General features: G+C 47.5%; 1 protein-coding gene across 2 annotated transcripts in view; it reads right to left on the reverse strand.

Annotated features, from left to right (window-relative positions):
• The window catches only part of gmds (GDP-mannose 4,6-dehydratase), a 29,853-nt gene that overhangs the window by 12,899 nt on the left and 2,130 nt on the right, over positions 1-14,824 (reverse strand). Inside the window, exons 2-7 of one of the 2 annotated variants that reach the window (XM_037249492.1) lie at positions 13,858-13,902; positions 13,651-13,738; positions 13,446-13,555; positions 11,145-11,337; positions 10,370-10,474; positions 3,568-3,695 (exon numbers count right to left, since the gene is read on the reverse strand). In XM_037249492.1, coding sequence (XP_037105387.1) covers positions 3,568-3,695; positions 10,370-10,474; positions 11,145-11,337; positions 13,446-13,555; positions 13,651-13,738; positions 13,858-13,902 — 669 coding nt within the window. The remainder of the gene's footprint in view (positions 1-3,567; positions 3,696-10,369; positions 10,475-11,144; positions 11,338-13,445; positions 13,556-13,650; positions 13,739-13,857; positions 13,903-14,824) is intronic. The other variant, XM_037249493.1, reaches the window with a different exon arrangement.

Below are 14,824 nucleotides of genomic sequence, written 5' to 3' on the forward strand. Positions count from 1 at the left end.
GTGTGTGTGTGTGTGTGTGTGTGTGTGTGTGTGTGTGTGTGTGTGTGTGCGTGTGCGTGTGTCTGCCTGCAGTGAGTGTGAAGGAGTCACACGCATTCCAGTCTCCAATTTAAAGTGACGACGGCGGCCCACTCCCACGCCAGCAGACATCTCATCCCCCGACTGCCTGCCGGACCATTCTGCGCCTCAACTTTCGACAAACACAGGTGCCGACTGTACAAAGCCGGATGAAACCACTCTGATTGTCATTTTCCAAACACATCGTGTGATGAATGACCCGGCACGTTCATCAATCATCAATGATTGGTTGAGATTGGCGTAGTGATTGGCCAATTAGCCTGCTCTGTCGCCCTTACTGCAGCAGAAGAAAAAAAAGAACAAAAATAAAGATGGTGAAAAATGACACTGGCAAGGCCAAACAGCATCGATGTGACAGTTATCACGGTGCAAAGCCACACACATGCACATACGCCTGAATCTTTGCTTGAAATAAATATGCGAGTAAAACACAGGCGGGTGTCCACGCGCCTTCAGACGTGATTAAAGCAGAAACACAGCACGCCCCTCCTACCACCCGCACCGCCGCCAATTTGGAGCAATTTGCCTGTCTCGGGTGGAGCGAGGAGGCCAAGAAAGAGAAAGACGAGGAGGAAAAGCAGGACACGCGTGCGCTAGTGTTTACAAACTGCCACTTGTTTACATTTGTAACTTGGCACTGACACCAGCCGCAGGAACATTTCTAGAAAAGCTTTGATGGCCTGCATTCAAGTCTCAGCAGAAGAGATGCTTCACCTCAGCATTACGGTCAACAAAGGCACGCCTGTTTGCCCTTCGCCTCTCACGTTTCTTCCCCCGGCCCCCCAACACTGGTCCACCTCCACCTCGGGCTTCTGCCCAACGTGGAGCATGGCAGTGCCTGATTGAGCAGAGCCATTCCCACAGGAAGGCTGGGACGTCTCAAGCGGGCATTGATGCGGCAAGCGGAGGCAGCGGCCAATGAGAACGCAAGCTTGGGACTCAACTGGCTGCCGCCGCTCAACACAATGCTAGCAGTCTTTGGCTGCCTCCAAATCTTTGAGAGTCATGCTGGAGGTGTTCACCAACGGCACCCGCTTCAGCAGCTCCCTTTCGCACCGACACAATGACCTCTCACTCCGCTCTGATGTGCCGCTGGACGTGAGTCCTGCCTCAAAGGAGGCTCCCTGCTGCCTCCGCCACCTTCACCTTCTAATGACAACACGGTGCACCATGAGAGGTCGCCTGTTGGACACGCTCGCCCGTTGAGCCTTTCATCTCCGCAGTCCCACACACACGTTCCCAACTTCACCTATTACATGCTTTGACTCCAAGGAATGTTTCCTTGCGCACACACAAATGGGGGAAACCGCAGACGTTTGGAAGCAGTCAGCGGCCCCTGTTGCTTTATTTCATGTGGCCGGCCGTTCCCCTCACTCGGCTTGCTGCTGGCACCGTGACATGAAGACAAACAGGCTCTTTCTGTCATCATCGCCTTAATATCTCGCTTTTATCCGAGGGTGTCGGAGGAAGGACAGAGGGCGCCCGGAGGGATCCGGGCCACGGGCGAGCTGCGGGAAATCCAAGTGCACGCCGCATTCTACCACGCCCGCTCCCCTTTTGCCATCTCGACTGCTCTTTTGGCAGAGAATTACAGGAGGCTTCAAATATTGAGGCTGGAAAAAGCTTCTCATGTTCTGTGGACATCTGTACGCCGTTTAGCTCGCATGCAGCGCACGCAGAGCTAAGCGGCCTCTCCACCAACCTTTCAGATTTGGGCCACTACACAAGCTTGGCAACGCCACCCTATCTAGCTCAACGGCGAAAAGATTCAAATTGCGTGGATTTGGATTTGGGATTGCTATAAAAAGTGGAATATCAGACAATAGATCCAAATTTCTGCTTTTATTTGTAAGAGCAGCAACGCTAGGTCTCCATAACTAGGATTTCCAGGTATCGTGTACTCACAAAGGATGCCGATAGTTGCCGCCAAAACCTAAGGGGGGGTGGGGATTCTGGGGTAAGTCTGATCAGACCACAATGGTTTTTTTTGGACATGCATCAGAAGTGCTGATGCATGACAACAAATGTCTACAATTGAGCTTACGAAGCTTTTGGCCAAAAATGACAGCGGTGCCGTTTGCTTCTTAATGCGACACTCAACTTGTAACAATGGAGGACAAAAATGGCACTGCTCTGCCCTCCACTCAGCCCTCACCCACCTGGAGAGAAGGGAGTCGTATGCGAGATTGCCATTTGTGGACTTCAGTTCTGCATTCAACACCATTGTACCACAGCGACTCATCTGCAAACTCGACAAGCTGGGCCTCTGTACCTACCTCTGCAACTGGCTACTGGACTTCCTCTGTCAGAGGCCTCAGGTGGTACGTGTTGGCGACAAAATCTCCGCCAGCATCACGCTGAGCACGGGGGCCCCCCAAGGCTGCGTGCTCAGTCCGCTGCTCTTCACCCTGCTGACGCATGACTGCACTGCAACTTACAGTAGCAACCGCGTGCTGAAATATGCCGACGACACGATTCCGGTGGGTCTCATCCCCGGGGGCGACGAGACTCAATACAGGTCGGAGGTCGACCTTCTGGCCACGTGGTGCAGGGACAACAACCTCCTGCTGAACGTCAACAATACTAAGGAGATTGTTGTTGACTTCCGGAAGGGTCACACCCAACACCTGCCACTGACCATCGACGGTGCTGTGGTGGAGAGAGTGAGCAGCACCAGATTCCTGGGGGTGCACATCAGTGAGGACCTCTCCTGGTCCACCAACACCACATCACTGGCGAAGAAAGCTCAGCGCCGCCTGTACTTCCTGCGGAAACTCAGACGAGCAAGTGCTCCTCCGGCCGTCATGACTACATTCTCCCGTGGCACCATTGAGAGCGTCCTCTCCAGTTGTATCGCTGTTTGGGGTGGTAGCTGCACTGCATACAACATGAAGGCCCTGCAGCGCATAGTGAACACGGCTGGTAAGATTATTGGTGCTTCACTCCCCTCCCTGAAGGACATTTACACCTCCCATCTCACCCGCAAGGCGACCACGATTGTGAGTGATGTGAGTCAACCCGCTCACTCTTTGTTTGATCTTCTGCCCTCTGGGAAGAGGTACAGGTGCCTGCGCTCCCGCACCACCAGACTCACCAACAGCTTCATACTCCAGGCTGTTAGGATCCTGAACTCTCTCCCCCCTTCTGCGTAGCGTCCTGTACTTTTGCGCTATATTCTGACTGTCTGCTGTATGCACACTTGCTCCATTTTTGCTCCTCTTATTTATTATGTTATTTGTTTATTTATTATTTATTCATCACTCTTATTTGTTCATTGTTTGTGCCTTCTTGTTTTTACTTTTTGTGTTGTTTACTTGTATGTATATTGTGTACGATGTCTTGTCACCGTGGGATAGTGGGAACGTAATTTCGATCTCTTTGTGTGTCTTGCCATGTGAAGAAATTGACAATAAAACAGACTTTGACTTTTGACTTGTGTGTGTTTGACTGGTTTCGTGTGTGCGCAATGGTGACCAGATCATGTTGTACCTTGACATAGTCTTGGGCGTGGCCCCAATCCCTCTTGGAATCCAGGTTACCCAGACTGAAGCTCTCCAGTTGGCCCAAGTGGATCTTTGCCACAGAACGGCTGATCTTCCGTGTCACAAAATTGGACCCTAAAGAAATGCACAAGAAAAAAGGATTATGGCTACAGTCATATTCTAATTGAAGGATGCATGTTCGTGAATACCGATTGTTCAGATTGACTGAACACACACAACAGAAATAAATGAGGCAAAAATTGCACATTGAGATTGAGCGAGAAATTATGTGCATGAATGGAGCCCCACACTTATGCTCTGCTTCAACTGGTCCAAAACAAAATCAAAACAACCAGCCTAAGTCAAGTCAATTTGTTCCCACTTCAGAGTAGAGTCGAGCCAGCGCCGTTGAGCTCCACTCTATCATTATCCCCTTTAATTGAAGGTCTGGGTGTAAAATCTGGCCGATATTCCAAGGCAAATGAGACAGCGAGTTTATGTGTTGGGGGGGAAAAAAATCCACAAGGGGATCACAAAAAGTGCCACAAAAATCAACAGGAGGATCACCTGGGTTTTCCCCAGCCGCCGGGTGAAGTTTAGGACATTGACAAGCAAAATGAACCACGTACATATTCCGACACGATTCACACAGCTGTAATGTGAGCAGACAACAAAATGTTTCAGTGTTCAAAACGCTTAGAGAGGTGCCGGGTCCTCTGGTGGAACACCGTGGCCCGGTGTCATATTGCCTGTTCAAGCTGTGCGAGAAAAGAGGCTGCAAAGAGCCCGCTCAGAAAAATCACACTTGTCCAAGCAAAACAAAGCACTCGGCAATTGGAACGTAAAGCTGAGCATTGTGGCTGGCGTCAGCTCTACTAATGCAGCGTCTCCGTTGAAAAGACTCTCGATTCCAGACGGCTTTTCTGTCCTTCGTCGTCAAAAGAGAAGTGGTGAAATACGGGAAGCTGATTTCCAAGTGTGTTGAAAAATGGAGTCTTGCATCCAAGAGTGCTATTCTCATTGCATAAACACTTGTAGCGTCACCCGATCTCCCCGAGTGCTCAAGCTGCTCTCAGAACTGTCCGACTGTTTTTAAACTCACCATATCTTTGATGAATGTTGCCCCCTTATTTTTTTTCCTGCGGCACCCTCCCGGGCCATAATGGCGCAGCTCTGTCTCCACATTAGCTTACGCTCGCCCTGACAAGGAGCAGAGCCTTCATTTCGAGTTCAGACTCAGGAAAATCCCACGAACCCGATTGCACCAAATTTGTCGTAACTCTTTCATACAGCGGCAGAAAGAGAGCAGAGCAAGCTCACGACACATTTCAACATCGAGCGTGTTGATGCGCGTACATATGGCAAGCCTGTCAACACGCCATACACCCATTTGGAATGGGAAGCAGTACCTCGACTACAAGTGGTCTGACATGACAACCTTTTCTAGACGGTGTCCGACATGATGACACGAGTTGCAGGGACAAATTCAACTCAAAACGACACTACGCTTTGGAGGTTAAACTGCAACAGCCGCGACCAGGACCTCATTGGGTCGGTAGCGACCGCATGGCACGCCTCAGGTCTCCCTATAAAGCTCACACCTATGTTCCCAATTGCTTCCCTCCCTGCTCCCTCTAATTAGTGCAGCATGGAGCGGAGCTGGCCGGCCCCTGCCAGGCGGACAAAGCCGGCTCTGTTGCTGGCAGCGGCGTTAATGTGTTTCCTTTACTGGCAGCAGCACTCGGGACGGCCAGGATGAGGCCTACTCAGGGGGAGAGGGCAGCATTTTGCAGGGCAGGGGTGGCCCATTTCACCTGGCTTGCAGCTGGCAGAAAGTCCAATAATTCCACAGGCCATGAAATGTGAGCAGACAGCAAAAGCCATGCCAGAAACTGACACGCGTGTTTTCTTGTTCTTCCATGTAATTTCTACCCCCGCTCTGATTTATTGGCAGGAGAAGTGACAGGAAATACGTAACACGTTGGCTTGCCTGGCACAGCTCGGCTGAAGCAACGCTAAAAAGGGAGGGAAAACGTGAGGATCAATCTGAAACAAGGACACCGTGACGCTCCCGCATGCTCGTGTTTGGGAACTCGTAGAAACAGGAAAGTCAACGAAGGGTTTGCTCGATTGGTCTTTTAGACAAGTTATGCTGGATGAAAGGACACCGTGCGTGTTCTGCTTTGGAACTTACCAAAGGGGGTGCCGCAAGGCTCAATCCTGGGACCCATTTCATTTTCGATTTACATCAACAGTCTGAGTGATAATGCACAGAATTAAGGTCATTATTGAATCAAGAATACATGTATTGTCGTTGCATAACATAATCGTTATTTCCACTTTTAAACCTGAATTAGTTTTTCATTCCTCCTCACCAAAAAGGTATGGCGTAAAGACAACCGACTTCTTGTCAATCGCTCACTTGTCTGGCAAATTTAAAGATTAACACAGAACTCTGCCCTAGTATTTTTCACATATTTCCTAGCTGAGCTCATTTGTGTAGTGCACTTGTCTGAACAGGCAATGTTTAGTTCAGAGAAAAGCAGACAAAGCAGACGCGTGATTGCTTTATACGCTTTTGTAACAATAACACAACATAGTCGCATAGGCCGTTTTTCTTAGCAATCGCTCATTTTTATTATGAACATGTCTCCTCGTGGATTTCGGGGTTATTTGGGCATTTGGTGATGCCCCGTTTACCAAAAAAGGTGTTTGCGACGCCTTGCCTTGGCAAACATCCATCCACTGGTTTCTGTCAGCAGCATTGCTCAATTCTTGCAGATATCTGAAGCTTGGATGATGAAAGACACATTTCTTCCTATCTCAGCAAGCCTGTGTGCTTTGTTTCACTAACACCGTGTCAAGTGGCACCCACCAACGGGGCAGAGAGTGAGCGGAGGAAAAACGTCATCTGAAGGAGGATACAATGGAAATCGAGGCTTGTGAAGACAGACAAAATTGCCCTTTGCCCATTTTACATGATGCAATAATTTTTATTTGCTAAAAGCAAAAAGGTGTGCTAGAAAGACCCAACAGCTCTACACAGTGAAGAAAAAGTTGAGACTATTCTGATATGCTACTGCTACCAAAATAATTGTTGCCCATCAATGTTCTATGGAGCCAGTGACTACACACATTACAAAATGCAAATGAATGTTCTCAAAGGCATTTTGTGTTCATGTCTAGATGCGCTGTCGGCCTGAGGTGAGTCCAAAAAAGAAGCCCGAAGCTAGCAAAGTGCTAGCAACGTGCCAATAGAGCACAACAAGCACTCAGTCAACAAGAATCTTGGCTGCCGTGGCAACACATGGATGTTGACAACACAAGAGAAAGGAGAGAAGACCAGGATGTGTTCAAATCTTGACACGGCAGGCAGCAGAAGGAGTGGAAGATTACCGTTTTTTTCCATGTATAATGCGCCACCATGTATAATACGCACCCTAAAAATGGCATGTCGATGCTGGAAAAAAGCCTGTACCCATGTATAATACGCACCCAAATTTTGACTCCTACTTAAGTCCGTAAACGTAAAATTATTTCAGAAAAAAGATCATCTTTGGGAACAACCGGTTGTAATTCTACCGGTCAGTATCACTGCGCATGCGCTAGCAAACTCGATAGCGAAGAAATGTTTCGGATTTGTGTAGGGTACATTGTGACAGCAAACGAGCAGGTGATTGAGCAAGCGTCTGATACGAGAGCATTGTGTTCGTATGGAGCGTGTTTGAAGTGAACAGCAGAGAAGAAAGGAACAAGGCAAAGTGTTGTGAAATAAAATATTACCTGTAATACGCATTTAGGTAGAGAACTGAACTCTCGCTCTTTATATAGCTGACGTGTCAAAAAAAAATATATATATATATATATATATATATATATATATATATATATAGACTACCGTTCAAAAGTTTGGGGTCACCCAAACAATTTTGTGTTTTCCATGAAAAGTCACACTTATTCACCACCATACGTTGTGAAATGAATAGAAAATAGAGTCAAGACATTGACAAGGTTAGAAATAATGATTTGCATTTGAAATAAGATTTTTTTTACATCAAACTTTGCTTTCGTCAAAGAATCCTCCATTTGCAGCAATTACAGCATTGCAGACCTTTGGCATTCTAGCTGTTAATTTGTTGAGGTAATCTGGAGAAATTGCACCCCATGCTTCTAGAAGCAGCTCCCACAAGTTGGATTGGTTGGATGGGCACTTCTTGCGTACCATACGGTCAAGCTGCTCCCACAACAGCTCAATGGGGTTCAAATCTGGTGACTGCGCTGGCCACTCCATTACCGATAGAATACCAGCTGCCTGCTTCTTCTCTAAATAGTTCTTGCACAATTTGGAGGTGTGTTTTGGGTCATTGTCCTGTTGTAGGATGAAATTGGCTCCAATCAAGCGCTGTCCACTGGGTATGGCATGGCGTTGCAAAATGGAGTGATAGCCTTCCTTATTCAGAATCCCTTTTACCCTGTACAAATCTCCCACCTTACCAGCACCAAAGCAACCCCAGACCATCACATTACCTCCACCATGCTTAACAGATGGCATCAGGCATTCTTCCAGCATCTTTTCAGTTGTTCTGCGTCTCACAAACGTTCTTCTTTGTGATCCAAACACCTCAAACTTGGATTCATCCGTCCACAACACTTTTTTCCAGTCTTCCTCTGTCCAATGTCTGTGTTCTTTTGCCCATCTTAATCTTTTATTGGCCAGTCTCAGATATGGCTTTTTCTTTGCCACTCTGCCCTGAAGCCCAGAATCCCGCAGCCGCCTCTTCACTGTAGATGTTGACACTGGTGTTTTGCGGGTACTATTTAATGAAGATGCCAGTTGGGGACCTGTGAGGCGTCTGTTTCTCAAACTAGAGACTCTAATGTACTTATCTTCTTGCTCAGTTGTGCAACGCGGCCTCCCACTTCTTTTTCTACTCTGGTTAGAGCCTGTTTGTGCTGTCCTCTGAAGGGAGTAGTACACACCGTTGTAGGAAATCTTCAATTTCTTAGCAATTTCTCGCATGGAATAGCCTTCATTTCTAAGAACAAGAATAGACTGTCGAGTTTCAGATGAAAGTTCTCTTTTTCTGGCCATTTTGAGCGTTTAATTGACCCCACAAATGTGATGCTCCAGAAACTCAATCTGCTCAAAGGAAGGTCATTTTTGTAACTTCTGTAAAGAGCTAAACTGTTTTCAGATGTGTGAACATGATTGCACAAGGGTTTTCTAATCATCAATTAGCCTTCTGAGCCAATGAGCAAACACATTGTACCATTAGAACACTGGAGTGATAGTTGCTGGAAATGGGCCTCTATACACCTATGTAGATATTGCACCAAAAACCAGACATTTGCAGCTAGAATAGTCATTTACCACATTAGCAATGTATAGAGTGTATTTCTTTAAAGTTAAGACTAGTTTAAAGTTATCTTCATTGAAAAGTACAGTGCTTTTCCTTCAAAAATAAGGACATTTCAATGTGACCCCAAACTTTTGAACGGTAGTGTATATATATATATATATATATAAAAAAGAAAATTGTACCCATGTATAATGCGCACCCCAGATTTTAGGACAATAAATTAGTTAAGTTTTGCGCATTATACATGGAAAAAAACGGTATTTATCATGACCTGACCATAGGTCATCGAAAGTTCGAAGTGAATAAACGTTTGCTCGTCATGGAGAAACGCTCCCGGGCAAAGCCACTCGTTTCTTCGCGTTCTACTCTCATCAAGTGAGGCTGAGGCCACCAAAGATTCAATGTTATTTCAGCTCAGTCAATAAGCTCTGTTCCAATAATTTTGCTCACTAGAGAAGCAAAAGGTGCTTGGTATATCTACGTATATGTACATAACAGAAAACCAAAAATGGAATTTTCAACTCATTTTCATCTTTTCTGCTAAACGTCTCCAGTATACAAAGGAAGTGACATTGCTCTTCCAATACTTTTTGAAGAAACTGTAGTCAAGATATATTTTATATATAATTTCGAATATATTCTCTAATTGCTAAAAGCTATTGATTTCATGATTTTTTGTTGTTTCAGATTGCAAACACAGTCTCACCAAGAAGATGTCAGGAGGCATAATGACAGTGCTGTCACCCGTTGGGTGCGGTCCCTTGAGTGAAGCTTCATGATTGCCACTGTCATGGAGACGTCAAAACATTCATTGTTGCCAACGACACTCCTATCACTTCACCCAGGGAGGTAACAATCAGTCCATTCTGCTTCCCGGCCGGGTTTATTTACAACACCAGCACCTACTCAAGAACCTTGTGGGCTTAAATTTATCAGGATCGCTCAGTTCAATTGTAAATAGACTGGTTTATAAAAACTTCACAAATAGTTAGATAATGTTGCAGATTTTATTGATCATAGTAACAAGCAGTTGGAATGGATCAAAAATTGCATTTTTAAGAGCCGAGCAAGAAGTTTGCATAATGGTTCTGTTGGCCACTTAGCTTTCTTATGATCCCAAACAGTAATACGATCCCCAAAAATGACGACGAGAGAGCAGTCACCGTGCCACTTTTAATAAGTGCACTACGGCCTGAGGCTTTAACACGCCAAAATGAAAAGCACATGACTCGCGCTCAGGTGTTTATGATTTCTCCCCTGATGACAAGCAAACCAAGCAGGGTCAGAGGTGAACCCCTAAAACCTAACGGCTCACCACAAAAAAGATTTGTGTGGGAACGGCCCGGTTTGCCCCCCGTCTGCTCTGCGGCCAGCGCGGAGGCGCAGCGGAGGCTTCCGTTTACGGAATCGAGTCGACCGAATGAAATGTTTAGATATGCTGCGTCTTACCTCTCCTCGGACTCTCGTGGTTGAAGAGGATCCCGTTGACGGCAAACATGTTGTAGGCCTCCCTGAAGTTGACCACGATCCAGTAAGCGTACAATTTAGCGGCACCTTCACACGTCACAGCCACAAAGATGCAGAAGATGGAGAGAGAGAGAGAGAGGGGGGGAGCATTATTTTGGGGTGTGTACTAGACATTTCACTGCATAAGCTTGGCTGGTTTTGCTCCAAGTATGGATTTGACTTGACGTGACGTTGAGCAACGTACAAGCGCTTTCAAATGACTTTGTCAATCAAAGTGACAAGAATAGCACTGGCACGGAAAGCCTGAGAACTCAAATACCCAAAGGACCTTAAAACAGCCGAATGTTTGGCTTGCCCTTGCCGCAGTGTACGCTGCAGGTGATGAGGTCTACATGGCAATGGCATCTTCTCACGAGGACGAACAAATGGACAGGCGGACCTCCCACTGGAACGAGCGTGTCGACAGCAGCCGCCAGCACGTTGACACGAACGCCAACACGAAAGCGGATTGCTTGCACACGTGTTTTGCCCGCGTGGGGATCCATGCGCGCATCTACGTGCTGAAGCGAATATAAAGGTGTCTTTGTTTCAAGGAGAGCCACTCAAGTCTTCAGTCAGACATTTGGCCTCCGGTTGTGTGGAGGTGAAAAGGCTGCCTGCTCACTGAATGACACGCGGGCACATGCACAGGTGAGCAGCACACGTTAAAATCAGGTGAGCCACGCCAATCGATGGACGTCGACTGCGAACGCATTACCGTAAGGTGAGCGAGGGTAAAAGGGCGTGGTTTCCGTCTGCGGGATTTCCAGGACTTTGCCGTACAACTCGCTGGTGGAGGCCTGATAAAACTTGACGCTGTTGGTCAAGCCGCACGTCTTGATAGCGTCCAAAAGACGAAGCGTTCCCACGCCATCCACGTTCGCCGTGTACTCGGCCAGTTCGAAGGAGATCTGAGGACCAGACAAAAGCGTAAAAAGTCATCGCAAGTCAACTAAGTGAACCTCCACAACAGTCCGAGGCTGCCAAACTGAAACAATGACTCACAAATCTTTGGAAGGTGGCAAAATATTTTGAAGGCAGGAGGGGACGGGGTGGGCAAGTGCTGTTACTGGAGTGCTTTGGAGCCGATGGCAATTTTCAGAGCTCAACTCCGCAATGCCTGTTTCCAGACAGGAAGGCCAAAAGGGAGGAGAACTCCAAGAAGGCTGTGCACATGATACAGCGCATCGCTTCTGTGTGTGCTTTTCAATGTGCCAGCTTGGTTGAAGGCACAAAACGGGGCAGGCAGGACGGTTAAAAGAAAAGGAAAAAAAAAAGCCTTTGTGGTTCGCGGTCGCCACAGCTGGAGCGAGGGCCGCCCCCCGGGAATGGCTTAGGCCCTTTCGTGCTTCAACGTAGGCAGCCAAATAAAGACGCCTTCTTTTGGTCAACCGGGAACACTGGGCCTCTCTGTGCCATTTGCAAACTCGCTCGCTCACACACACGCGCGCGCGCGCGAGGGACTTTGGTCAGGGTGGACTTCTGCGCAGCTCAGCGCAATTGAACGTGACAGCAATTCTCCTTTGAAAGAATCAAAGTATTCGCACCCATATGTTACTTTGCAATTGAATGTTTCGTCTCATCAAGCCAATTTTTTGTTTATAAATAATAAATACAAAATGCCGTTTATGAATAATGATTCGATTTCAAGAGATGCCAACATTTGTCGTCATCTCTCAGGAACATTCTGGAGAATTCTGGAACATTGATTACATACTCCTTTTATCAATAATTTTGAACTACAACGTTTATTATTTGTGTTTGAGGTGTGATTTATTCAATACAATTCCTCAATATTGTTTTGAACAGTTGCTACTTTGCGCCGCTTTTCATTTTTGGGACAAGTGAACACTCTGCAATGTGGACTCGCGTTTCGTTGTTCTAATACATGAGGGGAGGGCTCAGAATGTCGGCTCCGAGCGCTGCGGCATGGCGTGGCCATTCGCTTCGGGAGCCAAAGGTTTTTGGGAAAGGAAATGCCCTGTGCTTGCTTTCAGCCATCAAGGGAAAGACTTTCTCTCTGCCACGTGGAAGAGCAGAGAAGCCTTGTCTTTCCTTTCCTGTCCTTCCTTCCTTCCCCCTCTCATCACACCACAGTGGAAAGAGACAGCGAGATTTCCTGGAAGAGATACTCTCGCTCCAACTGCAAGGTGACCACGTGTGTGACGGCTAATCTTTCTTCTTGAACATATTTGCTGCTGCAGAGGAGCAAAACATTTGGCTCTCAACTCCAAATCAGCAACTGATTGACAGATGATGATCAGCCCAAGGGAGGAAGATGAAGGAAGACCTTGACCTGACCCGCACTCTCCCACGATCTAAAAGAAACCTGCATTGGCCACAAGTGCAACCTCGGGCTGGCCAGCTGTTTGCTCCAGAGAACATCTTCCACACGCACGCACGCAAAATCAGAGAGGATTTGGATGTCAAACAACTGAAGGAACGGAATCGGACCGAGGACCAAAGTAAAAAAAAACGGAAATGCATGTTCAGTGAGGCTGCTGCGCCTCATTGCTTGAAAATGACGTTCACCAGTTAGAGGGAGACAAGCTGAGTCCGTCTTTTTTCCATTCAGACTGCCTGCCCGACTAATATAGGAGCACCAAAGCGGGCCAACTTTTCGGCCGGCCCAGGTCAGCTTACATGTCTACGCCGTGGGAGCGGATCTTGACGGAGGCTCGCAGAGGCCCGTTCAAAGACTCGCATATAAAATCTCTTCCACGTCGGCGATACCTTACAATTGATCTCCAGATTGCAAGAGCCACATCCTGCAAGTCACTTCCTGTCCATGCGAGATCAAGCAAACGCTGGGCCCAGACAACGGTACGGTATATTTTCATCATGGAGAAGGGGGAGCAAATTTAAGGAGCCTCTTCAGTCGTCGAGATGAGAAGGGCAAAGATATCGAGAGCTAAATCTTGAAGGCAGCAATGCGAAATTGCAACAATCATCACAAGAACATGACATGTTCCCACACGACCGTGATGATGACAGAACTCGAGAGACGCGTTGACGCTACCTTGACGTGACTCTGAGCACCCAGGTTGTAGACTTCCGTCGGTTTCACTTGGTTGATGATCTTCACCAGACACGTGCTGTCCGTCAGGTCGCCGTAGTGAAGCTTCATATCTGACAAAGACACAAAACGACATGATACGCGTGCGGCTAACTCGATTGTGCCGCCATTGTTCAACTTGCCGGTATGATGACCAAACGACACTTACTGCCTTCCGTATGCGTCTGCGGGTTCTTGTAAAGATGCTCAATGCGTCCCGTGTTGAAGGAACTGGAACGTCTCAAAATGCCGTGAACCTGCCGGTAGAGAAGACGCCATGACATTTTTTGCGAGGGAGCAGCTTGATGCTAAAGCAGCTTGCTTGGCAGCTCCAAAAAGTCCCCAGGAAAACGCTACCCACATCGGTCATTCTCACCTCGTATCCTTTGGAGAGCAGAAATTCGGCCAGGTATGAGCCATCCTACAAATGGCGAGATGAGATGACAAATAGCAATCAATGTCAAAGAGTGAAGCCAGTCTCCTTCCCGTCATCCGTCCAACTCATCGTCTTTTTTCCAGCCTCAGAGTTTCCAACCGCACGTTCTGCGACACTGCGGAACGTTGGGAGCCACTCGTGGCATTTATCCCACCGACCCGCTCACACATGTGCACGTATACAAGCACAGCCTTGCTCATCCTGCCAGACCTGGACAGGAAGGCCAGGTCTGGCAAGTACATAACAGAAGGCAGACGTGGAGAAAAAGGCTAAGGCCGGGCGTTCCAGCTTCTTTGCAGGAACCTCGGTACAGGGCCGACCCCACTACTCTGATGTCATACGTCAGTGCCGTCGCAAAACAAGGACGCCCGTCACTGTTTTGAGCACCTGTGTGCGACCCACCCAAAATGGCTGCACCACCCACTTCTGGCAGTTCACAGCCAGAATGCAGCCAAAATATTGTTTGTGTCCAAATTGCACAACATGTGATCCATCTTTATCTGTAAATTACAGATTAGGAGCAAAGTACGGGTCGGCCATCAGTTCTCTGTAGCATTCTGAGCTCCAGCCCATTTTGTGTTTCCCTTCCTCTGCAGAGCAATTTGGAAAAAAAATGCCCAGAGTTGCAGCCTCCTTTACAAACAAGAGGCTCCCTGAAGCCTGCAGGCCTCACCTCGCTCTTTCCTGTCATGGAGAGTTGACTTTTGGGGTGGACACACAAATGGACCATTCCAAGCTCACCTGCCACGGCAATAGCAAGCAAAAAAATCTACTCGCACTCAATTCAGTTTTGTGTCATGCGTGTTTGTTAAAAAGTACTCTACACGGGCGGTCCAGTAAATCATAGACTGTACTTAATCACATTATTTTTCAAAATCGTTCAACCCAAATAAATCTGACGGTAAGA

The sequence above is a fragment of the Syngnathus acus genome, chromosome 4 (genome assembly GCF_901709675.1).
Source record: "Syngnathus acus chromosome 4, fSynAcu1.2, whole genome shotgun sequence".
Classification (NCBI taxonomy): domain Eukaryota; kingdom Metazoa; phylum Chordata; class Actinopteri; order Syngnathiformes; family Syngnathidae; genus Syngnathus; species Syngnathus acus.